Source organism: Cimex lectularius, unplaced genomic scaffold (genome assembly GCF_000648675.2).
Source record: "Cimex lectularius strain Harlan isolate CLEC.00 unplaced genomic scaffold, Clec_2.1 scaffold86, whole genome shotgun sequence".
Taxonomy (NCBI): Eukaryota; Metazoa; Arthropoda; class Insecta; order Hemiptera; family Cimicidae; genus Cimex; species Cimex lectularius.
Window position 1 is genome coordinate 664,796 of NW_019392763.1, and position 12,366 is coordinate 677,161.

General features: G+C 27.2%; 1 protein-coding gene across 31 annotated transcripts in view; it reads left to right on the top strand.

Annotated features, from left to right (window-relative positions):
* The window catches only part of LOC106664000 (calcium-activated potassium channel slowpoke), a 163,841-nt gene that overhangs the window by 121,336 nt on the left and 30,139 nt on the right, over positions 1-12,366 (top strand). For 14 of the 31 annotated variants that reach the window (XM_024227449.1, XM_014389303.2, XM_024227447.1 and 11 more), the window contains exons 3-8: positions 1,027-1,123; positions 1,196-1,307; positions 1,426-1,577; positions 1,677-1,844; positions 10,045-10,136; positions 11,794-11,904. In XM_024227449.1, coding sequence (XP_024083217.1) covers positions 1,027-1,123; positions 1,196-1,307; positions 1,426-1,577; positions 1,677-1,844; positions 10,045-10,136; positions 11,794-11,904 — 732 coding nt within the window. Of the gene's footprint in view, positions 1-1,026; positions 1,124-1,195; positions 1,308-1,425; positions 1,578-1,676; positions 1,845-5,431; positions 5,524-7,309; positions 7,399-10,044; positions 10,137-11,793; positions 11,905-12,366 lie in introns of all 31 variants that reach the window. The other 17 variants (XM_024227450.1, XM_024227448.1, XM_014389310.2 and 14 more) reach the window with 2 other exon arrangements.

A 12,366-nucleotide genomic window follows, 5' to 3' on the forward strand; every position in this document is an offset into this window, starting at 1 on the left:
GTTTGTAAATAAAGAAGGGTCAAATCCACAACAGATCTTTTAAGTTGTACTTGATATAAAGTAGACTTTGGTAACAATGACCCTGAAGGAGTAAAAACAATTGTTTCAAGTACTAAAATAAATTATTAGAGGGCAACTTTTGATTATTATAATACAATAAGAATAAGTCAAAAAATTCCGTTTGAATTTTCAAGTTCCTTGTAGATTATAAGGGCCAATACTTTCAAAATGCCTTGACCAAACGGCCAATATAAAAAACAGTATAGATAACACAAAGTGAAATCATTGGCTAATGAATTTTGCTTTTCCTAACAGGAAAATTTAGCATTTATTACTTCAACCACCTTAATTTTGGGAAGTTTGTATTCAGGCGAGAGTGTCTTGCTTAAATATGAAAAATTAAGTTTTAGCATATATAAGAAAAGTCAGTTGATACCTCTAAGAAGAGTATGTAGTTGGGCTAAATTTTTTATTTTATAAAATATTTTACAATTAATCCAAGATTTTTTCTTACACAACTCTCCACAATCTTTCTAAAAATTTACATGCTTACATTTAGATCATAAAATGTAAACTCATCCAATTCAACTTGTATATTCACAAACATATTTTTTGGTAAAAAATTTGGATTTTTAACATTTAAATGAATTGTTTTATGAACAGTGTACCCATTTCAACAATTGAAACTTATCCTGAATTTAGCAATTACTTTAAATTTAAAGCTTCCATAAATGATTTATTTATTTTGCACATAATTGCTATGAATTTAGAAATATCGTTGTTTGCATTGAATAATTTAAAATTGTTATAAACCAAATGCCAGTGTCATTAGCAGAAATGTTAAAATGAATAATGGACAAGTTGCCAAATGAAAATAACAAATTATATTCTTTATTTATAAATGGAGATTTTCTTTCCCTATGATTTAAAATTATTGAAACTCTTTAATAATATGTTTTTAACTTGACCCAATGAAATGAATTTAAAAAAAAATTATTAATAATTAATTGCACTGTTGTTTTTCAGTGAAGAGGTAGAGAGGTGCCAAAATTGGAGCAACAATGTTACTCAGCAAATAGATTTAGCTTTCAATATATTTTTTATGGTCTACTTTTTTATACGTGTAAGTACTCTTGTGCCTAAAAATTTTGTCAAAATTTTGACTCCATGTCGTTAAACGATTGTTTTATTTTAGTTTATAGCAGCAAGTGATAAATTGTGGTTTATGTTGGAGATGTACTCGTTCGTTGACTATTTTACGATACCTCCGTCATTTGTATCAATATATTTAGACAGAACATGGATAGGTAAGATTGAAAATTATGAAATTGTTTGGACTTGTAAATTTTATTCAATTTTACTGGATTTTTTTTTAAATATATATTGTCCAATTTAATGTATAGTAAATTCATATTTTATTTACAGGTCTGAGGTTCCTTCGAGCCTTAAGGCTAATGACTGTTCCAGATATACTTCAGTACCTAAACATCTTAAAAACATCAAGCTCAATTCGCCTCGCTCAGCTTGTTTCTATTTTCATATCAGTGTGGCTTACAGCAGCAGGGATTATTCACTTGGTGAATATCTCTTTTGGTCTTTTATGAAATTTCTCAAATTTTGAGATCACTGATCGGTTCAGGGGAAAAAAACTAACCGATGAAAATTTACAATTCCAGCTGGAAAATTCTGGGGATCCGATGGACTTTGCAAATCCTCAGCAACTTTCATATTGGACATGTGTCTACTTCCTAATAGTTACCATGTCTACTGTAGGGTATGGTGATGTATATTGCCAGACAATCCTCGGTAGAACTTTTTTAGTGTTCTTTCTACTTGTTGGTTTGGTAAGTTTTATTTTTTACAATAATAATAATAATAATAATTTGATTTTATTAGTAGTATAAAATAAATTGTTGCAAACATGATAGAATTTAATCATTTTTGTCTAATTCGATTAAAAAATAAATAACTTAATAGAATAAATTCTATCATGTTTAAAAAGTGACTTAGAATTTATATTTAAATGTAAATTGATCATGCTAGTACAGGAACCATTTAGGGTCCCGTTAAAATAATTATTTAGCTTTAATTGAGGGTTCTCTTGGAAGAAATTCCAATCCTTGCTGGTTAACTTTAAGATATATAATGTGTTAACTGCTCTCATATCACTTTCTTGACAAACTTTCTTTACCAAACTATCCTTTTTCTATTTCTAGGCCTATATGTAGCCTTTCTCTCCTTTAAAGTATCTTTTCTATTTAATTTTCTAAGAGCCTACATTTATTTTCCTCCTGATGTGAACATCAAAGGTGGCTTAAAATCATATATAAACCTTTGCTTAACAAACGCTAACACCTAATTTTTACATTATTATTTTATTTATCTTTTTAATAAAATTCAATCAAATGGCTTCAAGCTTGGTAAATACTATACTTTTTTTAAACGCTGATTTGTTAACTAAAAACATAATACTAAAAATTAACAAAAACTGGATTTATATTTGCTTAACTTTTTTATCTATATACGTACTGTATAGATATATGCTAAATAATTCATACAGAATTCGATGAACAAGTTTTCTCCATTCATTCACGTTTTACAACAAAAATAAATAAAAGTCAACATTTTTATCATACCTGATATTTATACCTAAAACATTTTGAATAAAAACAGTAGACTAGAAATAGTTGGATTCGATCCAGCTGCTATTGTCCATCGACTCACTGATCACCCTGAACAATACCGCCAAATACATAATCCTCATAATTTTTTTTTTAATTAATGCATACATGTTAAATTCAACTTTATTTGTTAAATTGTACGCCTACAAACTTATTAGGATACAAATTTAAAAAAATAATAATGTGTGTGGACAGAATGAGTCTGTGTGAAAAAGGGATCTTTTTTAATTTAATGTTTTCACCTCCAATAAAGTAGAAAAAAAAGCTTAAAATAACGTCACTTGCATGTGCTAATCAGGCACTTTTAGCTAAACCTAGTTTCTTTGAAAACTAAATAATGAATGAATGCTTGGTTATTTTCTTTATTTTGTTTTTATTAATTATTAGGAATACTGAGTAACGCTCAACTCCTTTATTAACTGTATTACAATTACTCCATAAAATCGTTAAAATATGCAAGTGACAAAATTATTTAAACATTATTATCAGTAAATTCACTAATTTCGTGGTCAGTTTGACCAATTAATATATTACAATTAATTAAGGTTTTTAGTTGAGATAAAAAAAGTCAATGGCACGAGCGGGATTCGAACCCACGATCTTCGGCTAGATACGCCGCTGCTGTACCACTTGAGCTATCGTGACCTCGATCCACTCGGACACCAACTTCCCATGTCAACCCCACCTTTTGAATTTTCTCTCCTTTTTGCCATTTTTCAAATGTCGTGTAATCGGATGGGATTCTCGGCGATAAATGAAATGGCCACGAAGAGCTTTAGTGAAGTATACTTCATTTTAAATCATTAAATTCACTAATTTCGTTTGAACAATTAATATATTACAATTAATTAAGGTTTTTAGTTGAGATAAAAAAAGTCAATGGCACGAGCGGGATCCGATTACACGACATTTGAAAATGGCGAATGGGGTTGAGATGGGAAGTTGGTGTCCGAGTGGATCAAGGTCACGATAGCTCAAGTGGTAGAGCAGTGGCGTATCTAGCCGAAGATCGTGGGTTCGAATCCCGCTCGTACCATTGACTTTTTTTATCTCAACTAAAAACCTTAATTAATTGTAATTATTATCAGTTTACAATTTTACATACTATCTGACATTGTAAAACAGTGTTTGGTGAGATCAATCTGTAAAGAAATTTTTTTTTTTTTTAAATTTCACTTTTGATGCTTGTTTTTTTAAGACAGCTTAAAATTGTAAACGTGCACTACATTGATTCATCCTATACACAAAGAAAATAAATAAATTTAAAAAAATTACATATTCAAAGCTGATAGTTTACAATCAATGAAATAACATGGGCAAATTAAAAATGTAAAAAATTCTTTTGTCTCATAAAATTTAAGACAAAATTGATTAAATGTCTCAAATCGATGTACAAACATGATTGTTTAAGAACAATTTTAATCCATGTGGTCATATTCATATTACAATTAATGCATTAGAAAAATATTTCGTTTTCTTCATTATTCTGATTTATATAAAAAAAAAAACAGCACTATACAATGTCACATTATTTCATAACATATGATTAGTGTTATACGTAGAAAGTTTTATTTGAAAATACACACTGCACAATATACACCCATTTTTATTATATATTCACTGATAATTTATATAATTAATAATTTCAGTAACTCAGAATGTTAATAAACGTATTAATATAATTAGTAAATGTCTAATTAGTTTGATTTTGAATTATAAACTGAACATAGTACACAGTTGCCACCTCATACAATCCAAACCAATTTCTTGTATGGTAATTATAAAATTAATAGCTTGTTTTTTTTAAGTATTTAATAATAATTGAGTAGTTGTTTTTTTCAGTTAAATTATAAACTTAAATCACATTTTTATAACATGTGTAAAGAAAAAAGATCAGTAATGAGTCCGAATAATGTCAAATGGAAATAAAAACAATGTACGATCATATAATGTAAATTTGTAAATAAATCTTCCCTAAAATAAATGGAAGATGTTTAATAGCCAAATCAATAGAATTAGCTTATTCTGTAGGAAAATATTTTCGCATGAATTCAAATAACCATAAAAAACGCAACACTTGATTTGTTTCAAATAGCACGCTTCCGAATCTTTTTTTTCTCTGATTTCTCAACTTGCAAATTCATGATGCGACCTATTCTGCTTCAATTTAGCAGTAAATCTCATGTTTTCAGAGGTCAGATCCTAGACTCATGCACTCTGAAGGGTTGTAAGCATGTAATTCTTACTTTAGAATTAGTTTTAATTTAGATTTGTAGACAGTAGTTAATAACACATTTTGAAAAGTTAAACTTTTAGAAAAAGAAGAAAAATGTGTGGACATTTTTTTTTTTAAAGTATTTGTATCTTTGTAATATGTTCATTTTGAAAGTATCATAACTAACTGAATCTGAGATATTTTGTGTGCCAATAGTTTTAGAAATACTGTGTAAAATATTTTCCAGCTTTAAAAACTTCTTATACAAGATAAAATCAAACGACTTGTGTTTGGGTGGTAAGTAATATTTATGTTATTTTAATAAACTATCGATAGTTTTTTTTTTTTGTTAAATATTGCAATAATAAGATATTGTTAATAAGTTAATCTTTACAATATAGTGCGCACAAATGTTCACACTTTTCTTCTTTAGGTTTAAGTATTATGCATAGTTACATCATTTGTATATGATTTTGTTTGTATCTTAAGAAAATCACGTATTGTTTACTAATAAGCATGGTGTTATTTTTCATAGGCAATATTTGCCAGTAGCATCCCTGAGATAATAGAACTTGTAGGGACTCGCTCAAAATACAGTGGTGAATTCAAAAGGGAACATGGAAAGAGGTAGATTTATATTTGCTGCCACCAATATGTGTGTGTAAAAATGTCTAGTATACACTAGATATTACAGTTAATATAATATATAAATTAATTATAAGCTGCATTTGCTATTTGCTAGCTACAAAGATCTTGATCCTATGAACTGCTTAGTCAATGTTTAATTGTATTGTTTCTTCTATATTTTAATTAAGTGCAATGGCAGCAAATATTTAGTATGGGCGTGAGTGTAAGAACAACTTCCACTTTACAAATAAAAAATAAATTTTAAAAAAAGAACGAAAGAAAATTTAACAAGCATGAATCTATGGCATTCCTGTCTGAACCAAAGGTCAAATTTAACTATCAGTTAAAACATAAACAAAAATTGAAAAAATAACACATTTTAACTTGCATTTTTGTCTTCTTATCAAAAATTTTATCATAGCTTTTATTGTTTTAAATATATGGAATAGTGACATAAAAATTTGTTAAACAGTGAGATTTCTCTGCAATTTTATCATCTATCCTCACTGGGTTGGTCTGTCAGACTAAGACAAACATACAGAAAATGAGGAAATGCCAAAACACAAAATGATCGGTAACGAACAAATGTCAAGTCTATCCACAACGTGTAGAAATTGTCCAATTAAGCGTTAAATTAATTGACTCACTTTATTGTGGTTCTGTTATTATCTGAATTTAGTCTTATAGACCAACCCAGTGCAGACACAAAATGGCCAGTTACAAATTGCATAAAAATGTGTTGAATGAAATATTAAAAAAAAAAAATTAAAGTATACATAAAAATAATTTTATTTTAATTGTACCTATTGATTTGACCTATGGGGATCAGCGATTTCTGCTTTATGCCAACTTCATTTCAATTAACGACACTACAGTGACATTTCCCGTTTGATTCTTTTATCAAAACACAAAACATCCAGTTATTTCAATACAAGACCCACCTCCCGTAAATGAGCGATTGAAAACTTGCCTCATACACTCGAAAACTCACATTAGGCTCTTTAAAAGTTATTTTTAACAGTCGTCCTGTATAAAGGATAATATAGTTGTATAAAGCAAGGTAATTATGATCTAAAAGACATTCACTGCCACGAAATATGTGTAAAGCTTTCTTCTGTGAATTTTATGTTATTAATTTTTTCTCTTGTGTTTTTGTTTTATCATGTAGAAAGTTTGCTTACTGTACTGCATGACAAAATAAATAGTTTAAAGTGCCGAAATGTTTAGGAAGCTTTGATTAAAATTTAAAAAAAAATATATATATATAATAGAAATAAATGTGTAAGCTCTTAATCGCTACTAACAAAACTGTAGGACAAAAAAGTACATTCATTCACCCATGCTTGTAGCTTAAAATTAAGTACGTTCAAAATTATTCTTTTTTTTTAATTGTAGAGTCATAATGTAAAATAACAAAAGAATAAAAATTTTAATGAAATAGTTGTCATTTTAAAATAAATAAATGTACTTCGTAACGTTATTTTGGAATATAATACCATGTAATAACGTTATGACAGGGGTAATCACTAAAAGCTTTCAAAATAATGAAATGCACTTTAAGTTGAACTGAGTTCAACAGGTTTTTGTTATTTATTTATTATTCTATCTTATATATTCAAAAGTATTTTTAATTGATTGTAAAAAAAAATGGTTAACTGTTATAAATTTGCACTGGAATTTTAAAAGTTTCAAAAAGTTAACTTTTTATTAAAAACAAAAAAGTAAAAGAAAACACATTAGCAGCATGAGGAACGTATAAATTGTGTACAAGTATTTTCCTGCATAGGCTGTGATGGCTAGCTGGATTCCCGAAATCACTGAACTCGCAGCAAATCGCTCCAAGTACGGTGGCGAATACAAACGAGAGAGACGGAGGTAGCCAAATCGTAGCCAAAAAGAATTTGATAATATTTTTGATATTCGTGCTCACTTAAACCGCTTTTAAGTAATACTTTTATAATTATTTTCATTGTAGATGCAAACAATATTGACATGTGTAATATAATTTTATTTTCTAATAATTTAATTCCCCATCAAAAAAAAAAAAATGCATATTCTTTTGGAAACCAAAAGAAACGTTCAGACATTGATTTGGCATATTAAAAATTATATGGAAATTAGTCGATGAAACTTTTCCACATTCTCCTTTCTTAAAATTGATTCTCAAAGAAGGGAAGTCAATCTTTATGCATCAAACTGTATGATTGTACTTTTAAATTTTTTAAATTACAACTGTCAAAAGTGTATCATTAAATGCAAAAACTGATGGTGCTTTGAAATTTAATAATAAACTGACACAATTTGAAAAGGTATACATTACACGGATGAAACTCGACACAGTAACAAATATAATATGAGTTAACTTATCAAATGGTATTTATGAAAATTATTATTTAATATAATAAAGAAAATATTATTTTAAAAAATGCCACCTTTTAAGCTTCCTTTATTTATGTACATTTTCTTTTTCTATTTGTTTATTTATTTTTTTTTTATTGGTGTTTTAACTCTTCAACTTGTTTCTTCATTTAAAAACTTCAAATTGGTGTTCCTTCAACGTAATTGACTTTTACCTTCTGTTTATGAGAATGTGGAGGAGTTTCATCCACATTAGCTTATTATAGCTGTTTAGCTGAAATGTTTCTTGGTGGCATGCAATAGTTAGACACGAATGCGTTTAGTTTTCCTCAGGTTTCCTCCAAAGTACATAATGCAAGAAATATTTTCATATCAATTTAAAAAAAAAAAAAAAAAAACCCCATACCCTTTCATAAAAGTTAATAATACATTCCAACTCTCCAGTTATTGTAGAAATGCACCAGCTTTTTTTTACATCCGTCACACTCAACTTGCAGATCTGATCTAGTATTTTTGTAATCTCGTTTGGGATGATCGAGGAAGAGTTGACAGTTTCAATACGAAAAGGGGAAATTTAGATTTTTTTAAATTATTTCAGTTTGTTTTTATCGTGTGTTGGATGGACTCAAGGATTGTTGAAACCATTGTGTATTTTTCACTTTTTGTAAATGATCTACTCGCAGATTTTTTATAATCCATTAATTACTTTATCTAGCAAATTAATAGAAAGAAAAATTAAGTGGGGTGAGTAAGCAGGTTTACTTTTTGTAAATGGTTCTACTCACAGATTTAATTTTAATAATTTAATTTTAAATCTGTGAGTAAAACCATCATTTACAAAAAAAAATTAACATTCATCATTTCTATTAATTTGCTAGTCAAAGTATTTAACGAATTATAAAGAAATCTGTGAGAACTATCATTTATAAAAAATGAATTTACATACTCACCCCACCTAGATCATTTCTATTGTATATTTTTGGTGTGATTTTGATTGCAAACATTAAAATGAAACTGGAAATCATGAAAACATCGGCATAATCGGCACTTGTAAATCAGCAAACCAACTTACCTACATTTCCCTCTAAATAAAAGTGTACTCAATTCACACATTCATTTATTAAAACTTCATTAATCAATACTAATGCTGAAATTATTACACAATGTTTCTAATTTTAATAACAATTATTCTTTCCTTTTTCTAAATTTTAATATTTAACACTTTGAAAATAAATTATTTAAATAAAAAAACACTAATAGAAACCAAATAACTAAAACTGCTTGCATATTAGACATACACATACACACATATAGGGATTAACTGGCAAGCGAACTTTTTTAAAAATTGAATGGCACCAAGAAACATTGGCTCCTTAACACAGTATTATTTTATTTTTGATAATGAAAAATAATTTTTAAATCTTTAAGCGAAATTAGTCACATCTAATTATGCATTTTATTTCTGGGTGTGGTTGTGTATGTGTGTGTTGCTGTTAATATAACATCTTTTACTGGTAACGGAAACAAGCCTTGTTTCTTAAAGGTGTGTGCCTTTTAATTTCTTTCTAAAATCTGTGTTCGACTAATTCATCACCATCACAATTTTATTTTATAAAAAAAATCAAATACTCGAAAACACTGAACAACTTTAGGGAAAAATTGTTAATATTTTAAAACAAATTTAAATTTTTGTCATCAATCATTCCTATCCTCCTCCTGAAAATAAATGTAACGCTTTTACTTTAACAGCCCAATTAAACTTTAAATCTTTAACAATGATTACAAATATTATTAAAATCTATCATTTCAATTTCAACAACAATTTGGGATTCCCATATAAAAAATTTAATGTATGCATTTATAATATAAGAATTGTATATGTAATATTAAATTTTTTAAAAAATATATTTGCATACATTATTTAAAACTTAACATGTTCTACTTTTGAATAAAAATAAAAAGGGATTCCATTAAAATGTTGTTAAAAGTAGGAAATGTTCTCCCCCTCACACGGCACTAATACAATTAAATTATTAATAAAAGTAAATAATAGAATTTCCCTTTATAAAAAAATATACTTTTTTTTAAATAAATACATAATCATAAAAACTACTCATAAAAATATGAAACAAGTTTTGGAACCAATTGTTGGTTTGCATTTAGGCGATATTCGCCAGTTGTATACCTGAGATCATAGATCTGATCGGAACTAGACCAAAGTATGGAGGGACACTGAAGAACGAACGGGGACGAAGGTGAGAAAAGAGATTAAACAAAGTTCTTGTGAAATGTGAAGCAACTTAGAGATAAAGCATTGTTGGTTATTCTTTTAAATGTTTCCACATTCATTTCTAGGCATTTAATTTTTAGTTTGCAACTCAATATTGTTTATAAATGTTGTATCATTTTTTGGCATTGGACTAAATTTATTTATAAATTAATACACAAACCTTCAAAGTTTCTTTTTCCTCATCATTTGTTTTCCTTTTGGTTTTCCTACATTAAAATTGATTCCAAACATGTTTATTTATTAATAAAAACAGGATTGTTTTTTTTTCTAATTAACATGAAACTGAAATGATAGTTCTAAATTATGAATTGTTTACTTATTTAAGCAGCATACATATTTTTTTTCTTATATTACGAATACATAAAATGTTCTAACATGTTCTGCAAATCCATTATTCGATGTTGTAATATTTGTATCCCCTTTCTGTGTGCTAATTTGTGTGTGTGAGTGTGAAATACATTTTAGTTTCTTTAAAATTTTATTTGTATTTAAAACCATTGAAAATGTCCTCTACTTATTTAAAACAAAAAAGAATTTATATAATAAACTTTTCCTTGCATCTATTTATTATATCTTTAGGTGAATGCTTTATTCCATTTCAACTATAAAATCTCTTTTCGTGGTACTTTCATATTCAACATGACAATTTTTCAGACTCTCGTAATAAATTTAAAAAAAAAAATTCACACACAAATGAATACAACAATGAATTTTTGAATAACCAACTTTCGGAAGCTTACTCTTTGTTGTTAATGTTAATCTTTATTTTTCTGCAAGTTACGCTAATTAATTTAAAAAAAAAAATTATATGTGCACTCTCCCAATTTGTTGTTCCCAATTTGTTAAGACAATATTCATATTAAACTCACAAATAACCACCCACAACATTGATTTTATAAAATTATTAAAAACTTTGCATGTCTTTTAACTTCAAAACTTTTTAGACTTCTTTATGCACGATATTTCATTACTAAACACTTGTCGTAGTTACTAACAAGTGACTTCGTACAGGAAATATGTACTTTCAGTTTAATGCGCTTTTATTAAATTATTTATTAACATTAATAATAAGGCTTAATTTTTAATTAAAATACTAATGGATATATTTAATCAATGTTTCGTTAAATTTTTTATTTACTTATGATATATAGGTTCATATCTCCAGGTCAGTCACTTTTAATTTTACAACCAACTTGTATAAAAAAAATGATATTTTAGATTGACAATATTGATAATTAATATTGATTTTATTTAAAGATACATTGATTTTTAGCATAAAATAGACAAGTTTGTACTGCATGTGTTTTGGAATGGATCAAATGCTTGATAGTTGCACAACTGATGATAGACTAGTTCACTTTAATTTATTTGAAAAAAATATATATATGTATATCTATTAATAACAAATTGCTTAAATTCTTTCTTGCCATTATTAAAAAAATGTCAATTTTTCAATAAAAAATATAGAATTTTAAAAGTTTTTGCTTAGATAACTGGATTACAAAACAAGATCTATGAATATGCACAAATTTAAAATATTTTTTGAGCAAAAGAAACAAGAAAAAAATGTAAAACTTCTTTTAAATGTACAATTTTTCCAATAAATTCTTTTATAATTTCAGGCATATTGTTGTATGCGGGCATATAACATATGAATCGGTATCTCATTTCCTTAAGGATTTTTTACACGAAGATAGAGAGGATGTCGACGTCGAAGTCGTCTTCCTTCACAGGTGAGAACGAATCAGTTTTATATTAGTAAGACGCATTGAGTTCAGTTATATCACGTTACGACTAAGTCGTAAAGAAAAAGATAATTATTTAAAAATTACTCAGATATGATCATTACGCTTGGAAAACATATATTTCTGATTTAGTCTGTACAATTTAATTATTAGTGTAATTATAAAAAAATGAAAGTCAGTAGTTAAAAATTTGACTGTTTACACATTTTCAAATGAATAAGAAAGCACACTGGATTGAAGAAAAATATATTTCTTTAATTCTAATTTTTTTTAAAATTATTGTGTTATATTTTAATAGTGCAAGTAATATTATATGCGACCAATAAGAGATGAGAACTTTTCAACTGGTCAACTTGTGAAATGGCTCAGTTTGACTAAGAGCTATGATTACTTTAAAAAAATGCATTATTTAGATTAAACATTCTGATCAATTGATTTGTTAGATTATTC